At 42.2% G+C, this 18,461-nt stretch overlaps 1 protein-coding gene and 1 long non-coding RNA gene across 3 annotated transcripts in view; one reads left to right on the plus strand and one right to left on the minus strand.

Moving 5' to 3' along the window:
• LOC310715545 (GDP-L-fucose synthase-like) overlaps window positions 1-18,461 on the minus strand; it is a 74,745-nt gene that overhangs the window by 9,532 nt on the left and 46,752 nt on the right. Inside the window, exons 1-7 of one of the 2 annotated variants that reach the window (XM_083522043.1) lie at window positions 11,542-11,810; window positions 7,102-7,250; window positions 6,745-6,859; window positions 6,529-6,657; window positions 6,008-6,081; window positions 5,651-5,784; window positions 4,717-4,848 (exon numbers count right to left, since the gene is read on the minus strand). In XM_083522043.1, coding sequence (XP_083378169.1) covers window positions 4,717-4,848; window positions 5,651-5,784; window positions 6,008-6,081; window positions 6,529-6,657; window positions 6,745-6,859; window positions 7,102-7,250 — 733 coding nt within the window. In that variant the 5' untranslated portion in view covers window positions 11,542-11,810. Of the gene's footprint in view, window positions 1-4,716; window positions 4,849-5,650; window positions 5,785-6,007; window positions 6,082-6,528; window positions 6,658-6,744; window positions 6,860-7,101; window positions 7,251-11,541; window positions 11,811-18,461 lie in introns of those variants that run through there. The other variant, XM_083522044.1, reaches the window with a different exon arrangement.
• Window positions 1-18,461, plus strand: part of LOC310715563 — a 41,142-nt gene that overhangs the window by 5,261 nt on the left and 17,420 nt on the right. The gene's annotated exons all lie outside the window — the stretch shown is intronic.

The following is an 18,461-nucleotide window of genomic DNA, read 5'->3' on the forward strand; positions in this document are numbered from 1 at the left end:
GATTCCCGCCTAGCTCACCGTTCTTCTTCTCCTCTTTTTTCTGTCCAGCGTCTCTAGCGGTAGCGCAAGGAATTGCATAAAACACAACATTTCCCCTCTTTGTAAGAACACTACTCTTAACCGAAAAGAAACATGACCAAAGAAATTGGAACATAGGCAACTATTCAGTAACAGTTATTACAGAGCTTGTGTTATATATGTTGCCTTGATTTCTGACATTCATACATTAACTGTCAAGGAACAGTATACTGATATTTAACAAGTACTTTTTTTTTTTTTTTTTTTACCGTACTTCAACACTTGTGTAGCCAATATGCAAACTGAACTTCCACAGAACAATATTCTTTGCAAGCTATGTTTTATGAAACTTAAATGCAAGTTCTGTCTAGGATATCACATAGTCCTTGTGCCAAATAGGCTTATGCCTCATACGTGAAACTTTCACAGGATTGTGTGTTGTATTAAGTGCTTGCTGAAACATGTTACTAGCACCATCGGTCAGTAGAGGTGAGTATGCCAGGTGAGCTGCATTCCACCGTTTACCATCGCCTAGCAAGAATGTGTTGGGTGCCACTCTCTTCTCTACTCTCACAGGAGCGGAGAATCTCGGATGACCTTTTGGGGTTGCACGAGGAAGCCTTATCCTCACTCTCTCACCCACATCAAATGGAGGATTGCGTGCACTGCGTTTGTGATCTGTGAATTGTTTCATTTTGTCCTGTTTCTTTTTCACATTCTCACGGATGGCAGCTAGATCACATTTGCCCTCATCCTGTAAAGGTAGGATGTTAAGCTTGGTTCGCATCTTTCTCCCGTATAACAGTTCGTAAGGTGACACGCCCGTAGTGGCATGAGGTGTCGCCCGGTACACCTGAAGCCACGCTGTGACAGCACTGTTCCATGGTTCTGTGTGCTGAATTGCTGTCTGTATGCAACCTTTCAGTGCACGGTGAAATCTTTCAACAGCGCCGTTAGAAGCCGGATAGTACACAGATGTACGGATGTGTTTTATGTCTCGCTGTTTCAAAAACTTGGCAAAAACAGCAGAAGTGAACTGGGAGCCATCGTCCGTAATGATACACTCTGGATCGCCATGATGACTAAAGACAGTGCACAGAAATTGTATAACATCTTCAGTAGTTGCACTGCTAGCAAATGCAAGCTCTGGCCACTTGGAATGATAGTCAGTGAGTGTTATAATATATCGGCAAGCAGGGGTGGCTGTTTCGAACGGTCCAACTATATCCAGACCCAGTTTTTTCCATGGGCCCTCAGGAAACTGAACTGGTTGCAGGGGTGCTGGATGCGTTACAGCCGATTTGTCGTTGGACTGGCAAGGAATGCATGCAGAAATTGCTGACTGAACCTGAGAGTCCATCTGTGGCCACCAGTAAAGGTCCCGCAATCTCTGTTTTGTACGCACTACTCCCTGGTGAGCCTTATGTGCCAAGGAAATCACGGTGTGTCGTAAAGCCACAGGAACTAACAGCCTTGTTCCTCTGAAAACAAAAGCATCTTTTACTGAAAGTTCGTCTCTCGCTCTGAAATATGGAATCAAGTCCTGACTAACTGCCTTGATAGAGGGTGGCCAGCCATGCCTGATTTGTTTCCGCAATTTTTCCAGTTCAGGGCAAGCAGTACAGGCGGTTTCAAAATCAGACACTGAAAGAGAGCACAATGTTGAAGAAATGGATGCAACAATTTCAGGCTCTACATCGTCTGAGAAATCAGCAGGTGCAGGTATGGGAAGACGAGACAAGCAGTCTGCAGTATGGTTCTGGGAACCCGGTCGATAGACAACGTCATAATCAAAACAAAGAAGAAGTGCTGCCCAACGAGCAATTCGCATTCCGGCTCTTCCCATTCCTTTAGTAGTAAGTAAGGTGGTGAGTGCCTGGTGGTATGTGCGAAGTGTAAAGCGATGGCCCCACAAGTACGTTCGCCATTTTTCAGTAGCCCACACGCATGCTAGGGCCTCCTTCTCTACAATAGAATATTTCTTTTCAGTGTCTGTGAGTGTGCGTGAAGCAAAAGCCACTGGTTTTTCTGTTCCGCTGGGTTGTATTTGTGCAAACACTGCGCCCAACCCGTAATCACTTGCGTCCGTTGAAATTACTGAATGCAGTGTGGGGTCATAAATGGCAAGGGCTGGACTGGACACAAGCGTCTGTTTAATGTCCTCAAAGCTGTTTTAAGCAGCAGGAGTCCAAGTGAACAGTCCCTTTTCCTTAGCACACTCACGCATTGGGGCAACAACTGTCGCAAATCCCGGAAGGAATTTCGAGTACCAAGATACTAATCCTAGGAAGGATTGCAGAGATGCTGCATCCGATGGAGGCGGAGCTTTACGGACAGCATCCAGATGCTCCTGGTCGGGTAAGATGCCACCGGCATTGATTATGTGTCCCAGGAACCTCAGAGATTTCTGTTTAAAATTGAACTTTTTGTCATTTAACACCAGCCCAGACTCTCTCAGTTTCTGCAACACAGTACTAAGGTACACGTCATGCTCTTCCACCGTTTCTCCGTACACAATAAGATCATCCAGGTAGTTTTTTACACCTGGTACCCCCTGCAGGATGGTAGCCATCATCTTTTGGAAAGCGGAGGGTGCTGACGCCAGGCCATAAGGAACCCTGCAAAATCTGAACAGGCCATCGTGTGTGATGAAAGCTGTAATATCTCTTCTATCTTCATGCAGTGGAAGCTGATAGTATGCATTAGCTAAATCGATAGTAGAAAATACTGTAGCACCCCTAAGGCTGGTGAGCATTTCATCAATGTGCGGCAAAGGATAACAGTCAGTAATAACGGCTTTGTTAACTTCCCGTAGATCAGCACACATTTGTATCCCACCGGTTTTCTTTCTTGTAACAACAATGGGAGACACCCAAGCAGAAGCATCCACACGTTCGATCACACCAGCTTTCTGTAGACGGTCTATTTCAGCTGAAACAGAAGCTCAGACTGCAAAAGGTAAGCGTCGCAATTTCTGACGCACAGGTTTCACTGAGGGATCAATTTTTACTCTATGAACAAAGTTCTTTACACACCCTATTTTGGAATCTTCCAGGGGTGTGGTATTGGTGGTCATGACAGAGGTGCAGATATTACCATTGATTTGTAGTTTTAGGGCAGAAATCAAATCCATGCCCAGCAAAGCAGTTCCTTTATCCACAACGAAAAATGTGGCTGCAGCAGATGTATTGGAGACACATGCTTGCGCTTGCAGACATCCAAGTACAGGTATGGATTCCTGAGTATAAGTCACCAGTCGGATAGCAGGTGTAGATAATGGTGTGGCACTGAAGTAGCGTTTATAAACATGGAGGGGCAATATGGACACAGAAGAACCTGTATCCACAACGAATTGTACTGTGGTGCCAGGTAAAGCAGAAGTATTAATAGTCACTTTGCAATGTAGTTTCTTTGGTGCATCGGCTGAGTTCTCTAAATACAGTACGGTGACGTCATGCACTTGGACCTCACGCACGTCACGCGCTGGGGCTGAACGGCACACTCGCGCAAAATGTCCTTTCTTGTTGCATAATTTACAATAAAGTTTTGCAGCAGGGCATTGTGCTGAGTTAGCTAGGTGTTTGTCTGAACCACATCTGAAACATGACTTACGGGAAGACGAAGCGGAGGCGGCAGCTGGACGCGAGCGGTGTTTCACAATTACATGATGTGCCTTGGATTGTATAGCTCGCACTGGAGCATCACTGTCGGCTGTCATTTTCTTTGCGTGCTCAGCCGCGGCTTCCAGTTGTGTCGCAAGGATAGTTGCTTTCTGTAATGTCAGGTCCGGCTCGAATAACAATCTCTGTCTGATATCATTGCTTTGTAAATGTTCCAGCAACTGGTCGCGAATCATGTCGTCGACTTTATCACCAAAGTCACATTTTGCAGCAAGTGCATGCAAAGCAGCAATGTACTGTTGTATGCTTTCATGTGAGGCTTGCACCCTTTTTCTGAACGTATGCCGCTCCACAACAACGTTAACTTTCGGTATGAACTGTTTTTTTAAAGCAGCAACAGCAGCATCGTATGTCTCACCGGTGTCTGGCAGAGCGTAAAAGATACGTTGACCCTCGGCGCCCAAGCAATGGAGTAATGTAGCCCTCCTCCGAGCGTCAGGCCATGCAGAGCCCGATGCATTAATTACCAGCAAATAGTTATCAAAGACACGTAGCCACATGTCGAATGGCATGGCAGGTTCACCCGGGCAGGAACGTTGTCGGTGCTGAGACGTTCACAGACATGATCAGTCAGTAAAGAAAGTCATTACTCAAGATTAGTATCCTCGTCGCCAATTTGTTAGATCTGTAGGCAAAAGCAAGACGCCAAGTATTCCAAACTTTGCATTTTATTTTAAAACTGCAACTTCACCGATTCCCGCCTAGCTCACCGTTCTTCTTCTCTTTTTTTTTTCTGTCCAGCGTCTCTAGCGGTAGCGCAAGGAATTGCATAAAACACAACAGTTTGCAAGAGTTTTGCAATGAAATACTGTTATTTAAGAAGAATTCTGTCGGAGTCAAGAAGCAAAAACATCTAGCCACAAAACACAACATAGATATTTGTCATTATGACGTAAATAAAAATTAAAATTTTTGTGACAGCAAAAAAATACACATTTTAAACAAAGGGTATCTTCTAATGATTTGTGTGTCTTTACTTAGTAATGTCTTGTGAAAGGTGTGCATCATTAGCGTTTACCTGAGAGAATGATGGGCTCGATTTCATCATATTCTCTCAGCACCCACACGCAAAGACGAGCCAAATCTACAGAGAAGATGAACTGCCGTAGTCCTCGACCTGAACCCCAGACCTCCAGAGCTGTTCCATCCCCTAAAACACACACATTCATACACCTTTACTAGGCTTCACCAGGCGTTTATAAATCAACAATTGACGCTCTACTTGTTTAGTTCTAAAGAAGTTAAACACTGTGTACTTATGAAGGGGCCCCTTAATTACACATAACCCTCTACACACAGATATGACATCACCCGGCTTATCTCATTGTGTGGGTCATGACTGCTTCTGCTTTTGTGCCTGCAGAAAGGATCAGATAACATGATAACCAGATAACATACGTCTCGGCTTTCACAATCTCCCACACCCGGTAAAATTCCTGGTCTTAACCAGAAACTCTACATATACTTCTGCTTCCATTGCTTTTTATTTGTCTTTAGCTTTTAAACCATTTCAAACTTCCTCAAATAACTTTTTCCTTCCAAATTTACATGCTAATGTCGCAACTGCAACCCTTTGTGAAGCATTTCTTTCTCAATGTTAACCCAAAATCATCCCTCATGTGAGAAAACAAACATCTTCGCATATTGCTGTAAAGAACAACCTGAGAGACCATGTATTCTACAGAGATTTCGACATCGCAGCCACTGAAGCTGTACACAGACGCTGTATCCTTACCTCACAGTTCCCATAGTGACAAATGTTCTGCCTTTTTCTGTTAACAGAACACGATTCTAACTGACTGCCATCTATAGATAAGTGAACTGGTACTGGTAAACTGACTCCTCCCTGGAACAGTAAATATCTAAGACTGTCAGTTTCATAAGAAAAGAAAATGAAGGGAGGCAAAGTAAATACACTATGTGTGTTTTGTGTGTGAATCAGTGCTTCTTACTCTTTGCCTTGTAGGTTTTGTGGATGAGTGCAGGTAAGACGTGACCGTCCTCGATGCTGAAGTTGTCATGAGGGCCGAAAATGTTTGTCGGAATGACAGATGTGTATCGCCGTCCGTACTGCTGAAAACATGCCCTACACACACACACATACACAATATTAACTCAATCGCACATTTTTCTTGTTATAAAATAAGAAGTAGTATTGGGAAAAATGGCAAAAGCACATTAAAACAGTGGTTTAAAGCTTTTCTTCTGACTGCTACAAACTGCTGAAACTGGAGACTCTTTCCATAAATGTTGATTGATCAAAAATCTCTGCAGTGTTTCTATTTTCAAGGTTGTGAGATGTGACAAACCTGTTGTATACGTCGACCATCCTCTTGGCGTAGGCGTACCCCGAGTTCGACTCATGAGGAGGACCATTGTGGATCTATGAACAAGATTATTGTGCGATAGTTTACACTTTTCATTCAATGTCGGGTTTCAGAGTTTGCACCCGCTTCTGTAGTCGTAACGACTCGGCAGTGTGTGTATTTAATCTTCTACGCCTGTTTATTGAGAGAGTAATTTATGATTTCACTACCCAAAAGACAATTAGCTTTTTTCAACAGGATCTACATCTACATCAGCTGCTGTTGTTGAAAGCACTATATGTTCAAAAAGAAGGAAGTGACACCCACTTGTGCATAGCCATTTTTTAAAGCTGGTAAATATGGGATGGGATATTATACAGGTATAATAGTAATATAGATATGAAACAATTAATTATTTCAAATCGAAGGGAATGTGTGTTTTTTGTGTGTGTCTGTGTGTGTGTCTGTGTGTGTGTGTGTGTGTGTGTGTGTGTGTGTGTGTGTGTGTGTGTGTGTGTGTGTACCATAGTCTCATCAATGGGGTAGGTGGTTTTATCTGGAAAAATGCAGGTGGACAAACACGAGACGACCTTCACCACATCAAACTCGTGAGCCATTTGCAGCACGTTATCGTTGATGGCCTGGTTCTTCCTCTAAAAAATATTAATATTTTTATAAATTCATTGGTCCAGCTAATTAATAAAGGTTTTATTTGTGTGTGTAAGGTAAATATTTATTACCCAGAATTCTAGGTTCCTTCTCAAGTGCATGAAGAGTCCTCCCACCATTGCTGCGAGGTGAATAACGTGTGTGGGTTGATATTTCTCAAAGATGGCCCTCGTCTCAGCCCAATTTCTGAAGAAAAACTACAAGTTTTTAACGTTGTTGCTGATCATCCAAGTATGAGGAAATGGAAGGTAGTGACATTTTGGCAGAAATATAATCCTTCTTGGCATGCAACAAAGGTACACATTCAGTTGGCAGAGTGCAGCAAGTCGAATGAACTTAAGCACAGTGCTGTTGAATCTCCAATTCTCAAGGTTCCAAAACAGACACTCTGACAATACAGTATTGGCATGTTAAGGTCTCGGACTCACGTCAAGTCTGCATCTTTTGAGCCGATGAAGGTCCACTCTTCCCCTTCTCTCGATCTTCCTTCCTGCTTCACCACATGCTCTATGGCTTTACCCACCAGGCCTCTGCCACCTGTCACCAGCACCCGCATCGGCTTCTTCTCACCCTCCATCTGCAGGTCGATCAATAATATATAATCCTAACAATAGCAAGCAACACACTTTAATACCCCGCACAGATATCAACACACTTTGATGCACACCTTAGTACACCCACACAGAGATCAACACACCTTAATACCCCCAACAGATATCAACACACCTTCATTACCCCCACAGATATCAACACACCTTAATACCCCCAACATATATCAACACACCTTAATACCCCGCACAGATATCAACACACTTTGATGCACACCTTAGTACACCCACACAGAGATCAACACACCTTAATACACCCAACAGATATCAACACACCTTAATACCCCCAACAGATATCAACAAACCTTCATTACCCCCACAGATATCAACACACCTTAATACCCCCAACATATATCAACACACCTTAATACCCCCCACAGATATCAACACACTTTAATGCACACCTTAGTACACCACCACAGAGATCCACACAACTTAATACCCCCACAGAGATCAACACACCTTAATACCCCCCACAGATATCAACACACTTTAATACCCCCCACAGATATCAACACACCTTAATACCCCCACAGATATCAACACACCTTAATACCCCCCACAGATATCAACACACTTTAATACCCCCCACAGATATCAACACACCTTAATACCCCCCACAGAAATCAACACACTTTAATGCACACCTTAGTACACCACCACAGAGATCCACACAACTTAATACCCCCACAGAGATCAACACACCTTAATACCCCCCACAGATATCAACACACTTTAATGCACACCTTAGTACACCACCACAGAGATCCACACAACTTAATACCCCCACAGAGATCAACACACCTTAATACCCCCACAGATATCAACACACCTTCATTACCCCCAACAGATATCAACACACCTTAATACCCCCAACAGATATCAACACACCTTAATACACCCCCCAGATATCAACACACCTTCATTACCCCCACAGATATCAACACACCTTAATACCCCCAACAGATATCAACACACCTTAATACCCCTCACAGATATCAACACACTTTAATGCACACCTTAGTACACCCCCACAGAGATCCACACAACTTAATACCCCCACAGAGATCAACACACCTTAATACCCCCAACAGATATCAACACACTTGAATACCCCCCACAGATATCAACACACCTTAATACCCCCACAGATATCAACACACCTTAATACACCCCACAGATATCAACACACTTTAATACCCCCACAGATATCAACACATCTTAATACACCCCCCCACAGATATCAACACACCTTAATACCCCCACAGATATCAACACACCTTAATACCCCCACAGATATCAGCACACCTTAATACCCCCACAGATATCAACACACCTTAATACCCAACACCCCCCCCCCGAGATATCAACACACCTTAATACCCACCCCCCCACAGATATCAGCACACCTTAATACCCCCACAGATATCAGCACACCTTAATACCCAACCCCCCCCACACAGATATCAACTCTCCTTGATACCCAACACCCCCCCCCCCCCCCCCCCCCCCAGATGTCAACACACCTTAAAACCCAACCCCCCGTCCCCCCGGGGTATCAACACACCATAATACCCACCCCCCTACAGATATCAACACACCTTAATACCCCCACAGATATCAGATATACCCCTCCCCACACACACACACACAGATATCAGCACACGTTAGTACACCTTTACAGATGTTAGCACACATCAATACACCTCCACAGAACACAGTACACATTAATACACTTCTATGGGCAGAAAATGATGGATTTGTTTGTTTTGTAAAATGATTTGCATATGGATGAAGCAGGAGAGCAAATTAAATCAGGTTCAAACAGGTGAAAAAGCTTCATACCTGTCAGGTCATCAGGTAGCTATGATACTACTCTGTTTTATTAATACTACCTAAAGTACCTGATAGAATGAAATAACTGACATGAGAACATGCTGATCACATGGATAGCAGGTGTGTAAAGAAGATGGATCTTGTTTGGTCAATTCATTTCCTAGGTGCTGCTTTGACAGGAGTGCAAATTACAGGTTTTAATGCCTGCATTTGACTTAGTGGATCCTGACTTACTGTTACAGAGACTTAAATATATAGGCTTTTGTAATTCAGCTTTGAATTGGTTTAAAAATTATTTATTCGATCGAACGAAATGTGTTGCTGCAGATAATTATATTTAATCCGTGTTAACAGTCAAGAAGGGTGTTCCTCAAGGTTCTTTATTGGCACCACTTCTTTTTTCTATTTTTAGAAATGAATTAGGGCAGGGAATAAAATCCGCAAAGCTATATTTTTATGCTGACGATACAATTATTTATTCGACTGCATCCTCTTTGTCACAAGCTATTAAAATTCTCCAGAATTCTTTTAATACTTTTCAGCATAATTAACTCCAATTGAAATTAGTTTTAAATGCGAAAAAAAACTTAGTATATAATTTTTTGATTTTATGATCACTGCTCCGTCTATCCTTTCTATTGATGGCGTGCATATAGATAGAGTAACAACTTACAAATATCTAGGAATATGGATAGACGAGAAGTTGGCATTTGATGTTCATATTGATTAATTGGTAAAAAGATTAAAACCAAGACTGGGTTTTCTCTTTCGGCAAAAAAATGTTTTCTGTCGGAGCTAGAAATAAAATTATTTTATTTAGTACTTTTTTACCCATTTTAGATTATGGTGATTTTATTTATATGCATGCCTCTATATATTTATTAAAAAGATTAGATTGTGTTTATCATGCTGCATTGCGTTTTATAACAAATGCTTGTTCATGTACTCATCATTGTTTTCTTATACCAAAGAAGGAAATCACATATATTAGTATATACTGTAAAGGCACTGCTTGGTATGCTTCCAAATTATATTACTAGGCTTTTATGTTTGTGTAAAAAAGAAATACAGCACCAGATCGTCAACTGGTATTACTTTAAAAAAAAAAAAAAGTGTGAATTGCGAGGAATTAAGTCTGAATTGCGAGACAAAAATTCGGAATTGTGAGGTGGAAAAAAAAAACGGGATTCAGGCCAAAGAAAACACAGCACAGTGCGTTTACTTTTTCCCCCCCATTTTTTATTTATATATATTTTTAAATTTGCATTTTGATGTCATATGGCAATTAAATGCATTAAATGGAATTCGTTTTCAAAGATATTCAGCAATAAAATGCAAATTTTTTTAACAACAAATTACTTGTTTTTATTTTTTTTTATTTTAAGAGACCTGTCTTAGTTTCTCTTGTATATTTAGTTTTAAACTTTTAATACAAAAAAGTACTTCTTATCTAATTACTTGATCGTTGGAATAATCGTTAGAGTACCCACTATTACTAAAATAATAAATTACAAAATCCCTATTATTATTATTGTCAACATTGACCTTAACAAAGGGTCATTTCAAGTACATTCATATGAACTTGACATCTCTTCCTTACAGCATTATTGCAACATAGTAATTAATGTAGAAAACAAAAAATGCAATAAATATATTCTTAATCAGCTTTTTACTACAGTCATAAGTAACTCTGTGAGTCTAAATGTATCTAAACTCTTTGCATTGTTTCATTTCCAATAAAAGCACCATAGGTGGACATTCTGTATGCATTTTTTTTTATAGTTTCCATTGGTATGGTTCTTCCTCATACCATCTCAGAGATTTTTTTATTTACCACCTTTACCACTGGCTCCATTATTAGGGATAAACATGTAGGGGTTGTTTTGGTAAATCTAAAATGTATATATTTAATGTCCATCTTTCAAAGTGCTGTACGAATAAAATTGTACTGAAATTTATTTTAATCAGGAACGAAAGAAAACATCTTCCCCCGGCCCAAGCCTTGGCCTCAATCATTTAGAATTTAGTTTTGACTTAAATTGGATTTAACGCAATATCCTATAGACATAAAGTAATGTAAGTAGTGTTGACGATGATATAAAAAAAAAAAAAAACCCAAATAGGTTGAAAGGGGTGTCTATGAAGAAGAATGCACTATTTTGGTATTCAGCCATGTTTGTCTAATTTATAATACCTTTCTTATTATAAATGTTGGGTGCATAATTATTATAATAATTAATTCTTTTTTTATGTCAACCAACAAATATTATGACATAAAAAAAATGAACGAAATAATAAATAAAAAAACCCGACGAATTTATATTCGAATATTATTTTTTAATATATATATATATATATATATATATATATATATATATATATATAATAATAAATAAATAAAATGTATGCGAACATTAGATTTACCTTTCTTTGTTGTTGGTGGAAGTGTTTAAGTGGAAATAAAAAAATCCTCCAGGTGTGTCAGGTGTGCTCTCGTATCCTGGGTTTGGTGGAAATAATCAGTTATACACAACCCTAATTTTAAATCGAAATAAAATACATATTAAGTGCATTAAATGAAAAAAAAAATCCTAGATTTAAAAGCCTGATGAAGAAGAAATCTATTTCGCGTTCTGGAATAACAATGACATTAATGAGTCCTTCTGGTGTCTGAAGTGACCTTAGAGCGCGGGGCTTCAAGGAATCGGTTCTTTTAAACAAACGGGAAGGATGAGAGTTGATTCAGCAAACTGTATCGCGTGAGCGAACCGAAATGAGTCGGATTTTTTTTATTTTTTTTCTGTGAGGGATGGAAATGATCTCGAGTTACATTTCCCGTTTCAAACTGTCAGTTCGCTAATTTAATAACCAAAGCGGAATTTTTTTGTTTCTAAACGCGCGCGCGCACACAAATAAAAATTGAGTTTTTCCTTTTTTATTTTTCGATCCGTTTAATTACACAAAGTGTGGGAATCCTTTAAATTTCACACTATCAAATATGATCATATTTACTCCAACTGCGCTTCTACTTTCTCTACTTTCGGCTGCTCCCGTTAGGGGGCGCCACAGTGGATTATCCGTCTTCATACCCCCCTGTCCTCTACATCTGCCTCTTTCAAACCAACCACCTGCATGTATTCTCTCACCACATCCATAAACCTGCTCCTTAATCTTTCTTTTTTTCCTCCTTCCTGGTTGCTCCATCCTCAGCTTTCTCCTACTGATATACCCCATGTCCCACCTCTGCACATGTCCAAACCATCTCAAGCTCATCTCCCTCACCTTGTCTCCAAAACGTCCTTACATGTACGGTCTCTGTAAACACATTTTTGTATAAGAAGATTGTCATGAATAATAAGATGCTGTGCTGTGCTGTGTGTGTGTGTGTGTGTGTGTGTGTGTGTGTGTGTGTGTGTGTGTGCGCGCGTTTATTCATGTATGTATTTTTTGGCTTGTGGCTTCTGTATGCAACCCAGATACCTGTTACTTCTATACCTACACTGCTGCCATCTACAGGTAATAATACGAATAACAACTGTTCACCACGTTCATTTTTAAAAGTACCAGATTGTAATAGTCTTAATTCTCTGTTATATGGATTGCGGAAATACCTGTCATGAAATTCATTATAGACATTGTCTACAGGCACAAAATATTTCCTGCACATTATAATATCCAGAAGGGTCTCCCACAGGAGTGGCCACACAATTTATACTGCTGCAATATGTTCAGCTAACAGGAGGTTTACACTCTATGGCATCCATGAAATCATTGCATCATAACATTGGCATGAATTGCAAGATGATTGTAATTGACAGGATGTTGTGCTGATATTGCAATAGAAAAAGAGGGGGATAATGTTCAGAGGCTAAGTAAGTACTCTCTGATGAAGACATCATAGAGAAAATTATTCAGTATAATGCTTAAAAGGGATACACTTTTGCCCAAAATGTCACCCTTCTGTAGTCTTTACTGGTCAAGTTACAAACACCTTTTGATCATCAAAGAAAGAAAGAGGTTTTTGCTTGTTGCATATATGTTACAGAATACCGAAATTCTTCCCTCACATATCCCAACTTTTTAGGAAGCTGTGGTCAGAGTACAGGATCGACCATGCTCCAAGCTCCAGAAGCAGAAGTGCTGGGACTTATTCTACCAACCTTCTCATTAGTCACCAAGAGCTTTAACCATTGAGCCGCATTTCCAAGTAGGTGTACTGGACTATAAATTGGATGCCAAGATAAACAAATCCAGTGTAAATCATGTTAGAACTTTTAAAATACAAAAACGAAGTGTAAAATAAGCAGAAAATAAATCTAAAAGTTTTTTAACAGAAGAAATTACTGTTTGTTTGTCAGTTACTGTGTTAGGATGCTTCCTCCACAATGAGTCCATTCATGAAATTTACATTACATTTACATTTGTGGTATTTAGCAGACGCCCTTCTCCAGAGCGACGTACAAAAGTGTTTATGAATAATTCTACACTGGTATGCCAGCTTACAAACCTAAAATAAATATAACTTATTTTATATTTATAATATAAATAAATTAAATGTAATCACTGCTAGATATTCTATGGACTCTGGAGCAGTGGAAGCATGTTCCTGTGGAGTAATGAATCATGCTTCTCTGTTTAACAGTCTGATGTTTTGGGTCTGGTGGATGAACGGAGAATGTTGTTGAAAGGCTGTTTTTTTAGGGGTTGGTCTAATCTCTTTACTTCCAGTAAAGTGAACACTTACAGTGGGCATTGAAAGTGTGTGAATCCTTTAGAATTTTCTATATTTCTACAAAGACCCAAAACAAAATCAGACTTTCAAGTAACAAGTAGACAAAGTGAATCCAATAATAAAAAAAGAGACAAATAATCGAAGGTCAAATTGGAGTCCATCTGTTGCCAATCAATGAGATGATACTCAGGTGCATTCAGGTGAGTTCCCTCTTTAATTTAAAGAACTGAGATCTGACAAAGACTAAATTTCACAGTACATTTTGTCACCAAACGAGTGTATCATGCATTCACCTGAACTAAGAAGCTTTCTAAACTTTCTGAGAGTTGTTGCTTATCAGGCTTTAAAAGGTTACAAAATCATATCTAAAGAGTTTGGATTCCACAGGTTCAAATTCAGACAGATTGTCTGCAAATGAGAAAATTTAAGACCATTGCTACCCTTCCAATGAGTAGTTGACCAACAAAGATCACTCCAGAAGCAGGCCTTGCAGGAAAGTGAAGAGTGTGTGTGAGGGGTGTGTGTGGTCGTCCACAACGCTGTTGGCTTTGCGGATGCAGCGTGTGGTGTAAATGTTCATGATAGAGGGGAGAGAGACTCAGATGATCTTCTCAGCGCTCCTCACTATCCTCTGTAGGGTCTTGCGATCTGAGACGGTGCAGTTCCCAAACCAGGCAGTAATGCAGCCGCTCAGGATATTCTCAATAGTCCCTCTGTAGAACATGGTCAGGATGGGGGGAGGGAGATGAGCTTTCCTTACCCTTCTCAGAAAGTAGAGATGCTGCTGGGCTTTCATGGTGATGGAGCTGGTGTTGAGTGACCAGGTGAGGTTGTCCGCCAGATGAACACCAAGGAATTTGGTGCTCTTGATCCTTGATTTGAGGATCCATCGATAATCAGTGGAGAATGGCCACTCTGTGCTCTCCTAAAGTCTACAACCATCTCTTTGGTTTTGTTAATGTTCAGAGGCAGGTTGTTTTCTCCATACCAGGCTGTTAACTGTTGCACCTCCTCTCTGTATGCTGACTCGTCGTTCTTGCTGATAAGCCACCACGGTTGTGTCATCGGCAAACTTGAGGATGTGGTTTGAGCTGTGCATTGCTATACAGTCACAAGTCTGCATTGGGCTGAGCACACAGCCCTGAGGGGCCCCAGTGTTTAGTGTGGTGGTGCTGAAAATGCTGTTCCCGATCCGGACTGACTGAGGTCTCTCAGTCAAGAAGTCCAGGATCCAGTTGCAGAGCTGTTCAGGCCCATTAGGCTCAACTTCTCAATCAGGTGCAGAGGGATGATTGTGTTGAATGCTGAGCTGAAGTCAATGAGCAGCATTCGTACATATAAGTCTTTGTTGTCCAGGTGGGTAAAGGCCAAATAGAGGGTTGTGGAGATGGCATCGTCCATGGAGCGGTTTGAACAATACGCATACTGCATGGGGTCCAAGGAGGGTGGAAGCTGGGTCTTAATGTGCCTCATTACAAACCTCTTGAAGCACTCGAAGTCCCTGCCGCATGCACCGGGTGTCTTCGCTGTCCTGGAAGTGGTCGTGGATTTCCTTTGCGTGTGTGTGCTTCGCCTCTCTGATGGTATGGGACATTTTGGCCCTGGTTGTTCTTAAGGCTGTCTTGTCCAGCTCCAGCGTGTTCGCTCCTCTCGTTGCAAAGTCCACATGCTGATGGTCTTTAGGGAGCACAGTCCAGAGATTCGCATGGCTGAAATCTCAGGCAATAATAAACAATCCGTCGGGGTGAGAATTCTGCAGGTTGCTAATAGCGCCGTAGAGTTCACACAGTGCCTCCTTAGCAGTAGCGCTGGGAGAAATGTACACCCCGACAATGAAAACAGTGGTGAATTCCCGTGGTAAATAAAATGGTCTGCATCTAACTGTCACAAACTCCACTAGCGATGAGCAATAGCGTGAGACAAGCACAGAGTTCTTGCACCATTCCTTGTTGATATAAACACACACCCCACTACCGCAAATCTTACCGCACAGAGCTGCGTTTCTGTCAGCACGAAACACGGTTAGCCCGTCTAGCTGGATGGTGGCTTCCGGAACTTTGTCACTGAGCCACGTCTACGTAAAAACAAAGATGCAGCAGTCTCTGAAATCTCGCCAAGTGGTCCGCTGGAGTTGGGTGTAATCCAGTTTATTGTCCAGGAAGCAGACATTAGAAAAAAGAATGGACGGGAGAGCCGGCCGGCTAGGGTTAGCATTCCTCAAGCAGCGCTTCCAATGTCCCCTCTCCCGGCCTCCGACATCAGGTGACACCGAGGGCTGGGGGCCTGGTCTTTGTGGCCGAGGTCGCAGCAAGTAAACAAAGGTTATTTATTACTTCCTCATGCAGATTATTAGTTGCATGATCCCTGTACCGTAACAGCGCCTGGTGGTCCTACACATGAACACAGCTGATTCTGGTGTCCATGTATTGTAATAAGTCAGGCTAAATATGGTAAAAGCACCATTTTTGGATCCGGAGAGGCTGCTGCAAGCTACTGCTGCGCCGCCATCTTTGATTAAACGTTTTGCTATGGTATTTCTGAGGATGCTTAAGGATGTTATACAGGTAGGACCATTTTAAACCCATTGATAGGTTTGTTTTGAGCATTGAGCAACCACTGTGTGCTCTGTATATCTTTGGTTGCTGTCCAGATATGCACAGCCATCTTTATCACCTTGTTGTATCAGCTTTCAGGAGGCAGTTCAGAAAATGTGTTGTTAGTCTTAGGAACATAAAGAACCAAGAAAACCATCTGACAGGGATTGAGTAAAACAGTGTACCAAGTAAAAAGGAAAGGAGCACAAAACCGTGGTTGTCCCAAAAATGCTTCAGCCAAGAGGGCCACTGATCAGGAAGAGTGGCAGGGGCACACAGTATGGAGATGTGGTCAGGAATTATGGTTGTGCTGTGGCACCACTGAAGGACCAGGGAATGTAAAGCTTGGTTTCTAGGCAGCCATCGGGAACAGGCTGCCTAATGAGGCCAGTTGAGCCTTTCTTTCAACATCCAAATGGAGAGCTCAAACAGTAACAGATAGAGGGTGAATGTGCTTGGAGGGAGCCTCCTAAACCTCAGTTAAGTGCAGCCAGAAAAGGGCATTAGCTTCCCATTTTTAGACCCTAGGCGAAAATTAATCAGCTGAATAAAAATAGTCCTTAATGGTCCTGGTGTGGGTTGACCTGCTTGGCTGTCTGCAGATACTCCAGATTTTAGTGGTCCAGCCAGACCATAGAGGGCACTTCTGCACTCTCCAGCAAGTGATGGCATTCTTCCAGGGTGAGCTTGACTGCAAGAAGTGTTCATTACCAGATGACATAGTTCTGCTCAGCAGGGATGAGTTGACAAGAGAAGAAGGCGCATGGGTAAAGTTAATTGTCTTGGATGCCCCTCTGGGACAGGTTGCCTCCCATTATTTAATTAAGGCCAATCCTTGACTGCCTGGATCGGGACAAATTCCATCTGTATGTTATAAGCCGAGAGAATGAACCCTAGGAAGGAGGTGACATGGAACTCACCAGCTTTACATACATATGAGTCTGCAACAGAATTCAGAGAACGGACTGCACTTGGTGAATATGTTCCTTCAGGGAGCTTGATAAAATTCATGACATCGTCAAGGTGAACAAAGAGAAAGGAGTTCAGCACGTCTCTCAGAATGTCATTTACAAGTGCCTGGAACACCGCCGGCACATTGGTGAGGCATTTACAAGTGCCTGGAACACCGCCGGCACATTGGTGAGGCAAACTGGCATGACCAAGTACCTGAGGGGGTTAAAAATGCAAGTCTTCCACCGGACCAGCCCGCAGCATGGAAAATGTCTTGAAAGGGGTACTCCAGAGGACCAATCCTTTGAGGCAGCCACACTCCGGGTGGAGTGAGCTCTGACCCCGAATGGAGCAAGAAAACCAGAGAACATATATAATAATGCAATAGCATCAATGATCCATTTGCTAAGGGTATGCTTATTGGCAGGGAGGCCTCTCCTCGGAGGGCTGTAGCCGATGAGCAGTTGGTCAGACTTTTTCCAGGGACCCGTCCTATGGACTTGGGTGTCCAGTGCGTACTGGGCAAAGCCGTTTCAATTTCTCCTGGTCTGGGGCATGAGAAGGAGGAGGATAGAATGCCTGTAACCTGGGATGACCAAGGACACCTTGGTGCACAAAAAGGCACAAAAGGCCTCACAGCCACAGCCTCCATAAATCTGGGTGGGGGTGAACAAGAGTACCCCCCGCCTGGGAGAGAAGATCCCTCCTGGAAAAAATTCCCTAGGAGGTTCCTCAAAGAGGGACACCAGGTCCGTGAACCATGGTCTGCCGGGCCATCGAGGTGCCACCAGGAGGAGATTGACTCCCTCCCGGCGAACTCTCTATAAAACCCCGGGCCCCGGGCTTTTGCCCTTGCCTCGAAAGGAATTCTGTTTTCAGATTGGACCACAGGAGAGACTGCCGTGAAAGCCTGTATAAGGGGCAAGATTGGAGACCCCCTGGTGGTCGATGTAAGAGACCACAGATGTGCTGTTCATACGGATCAGCACATGGTGATCTCTCAGGTCTGGGAGGAAGTGTTTTAGAGCCAGAAACATGGCCAGCTTCTCCAGGCAGTTCATGTGCCA

This window comes from Silurus aristotelis (assembly GCF_946808225.1).
Source record: "Silurus aristotelis genome assembly, chromosome: 20".
Classification (NCBI taxonomy): Eukaryota; Metazoa; Chordata; class Actinopteri; order Siluriformes; family Siluridae; genus Silurus; species Silurus aristotelis.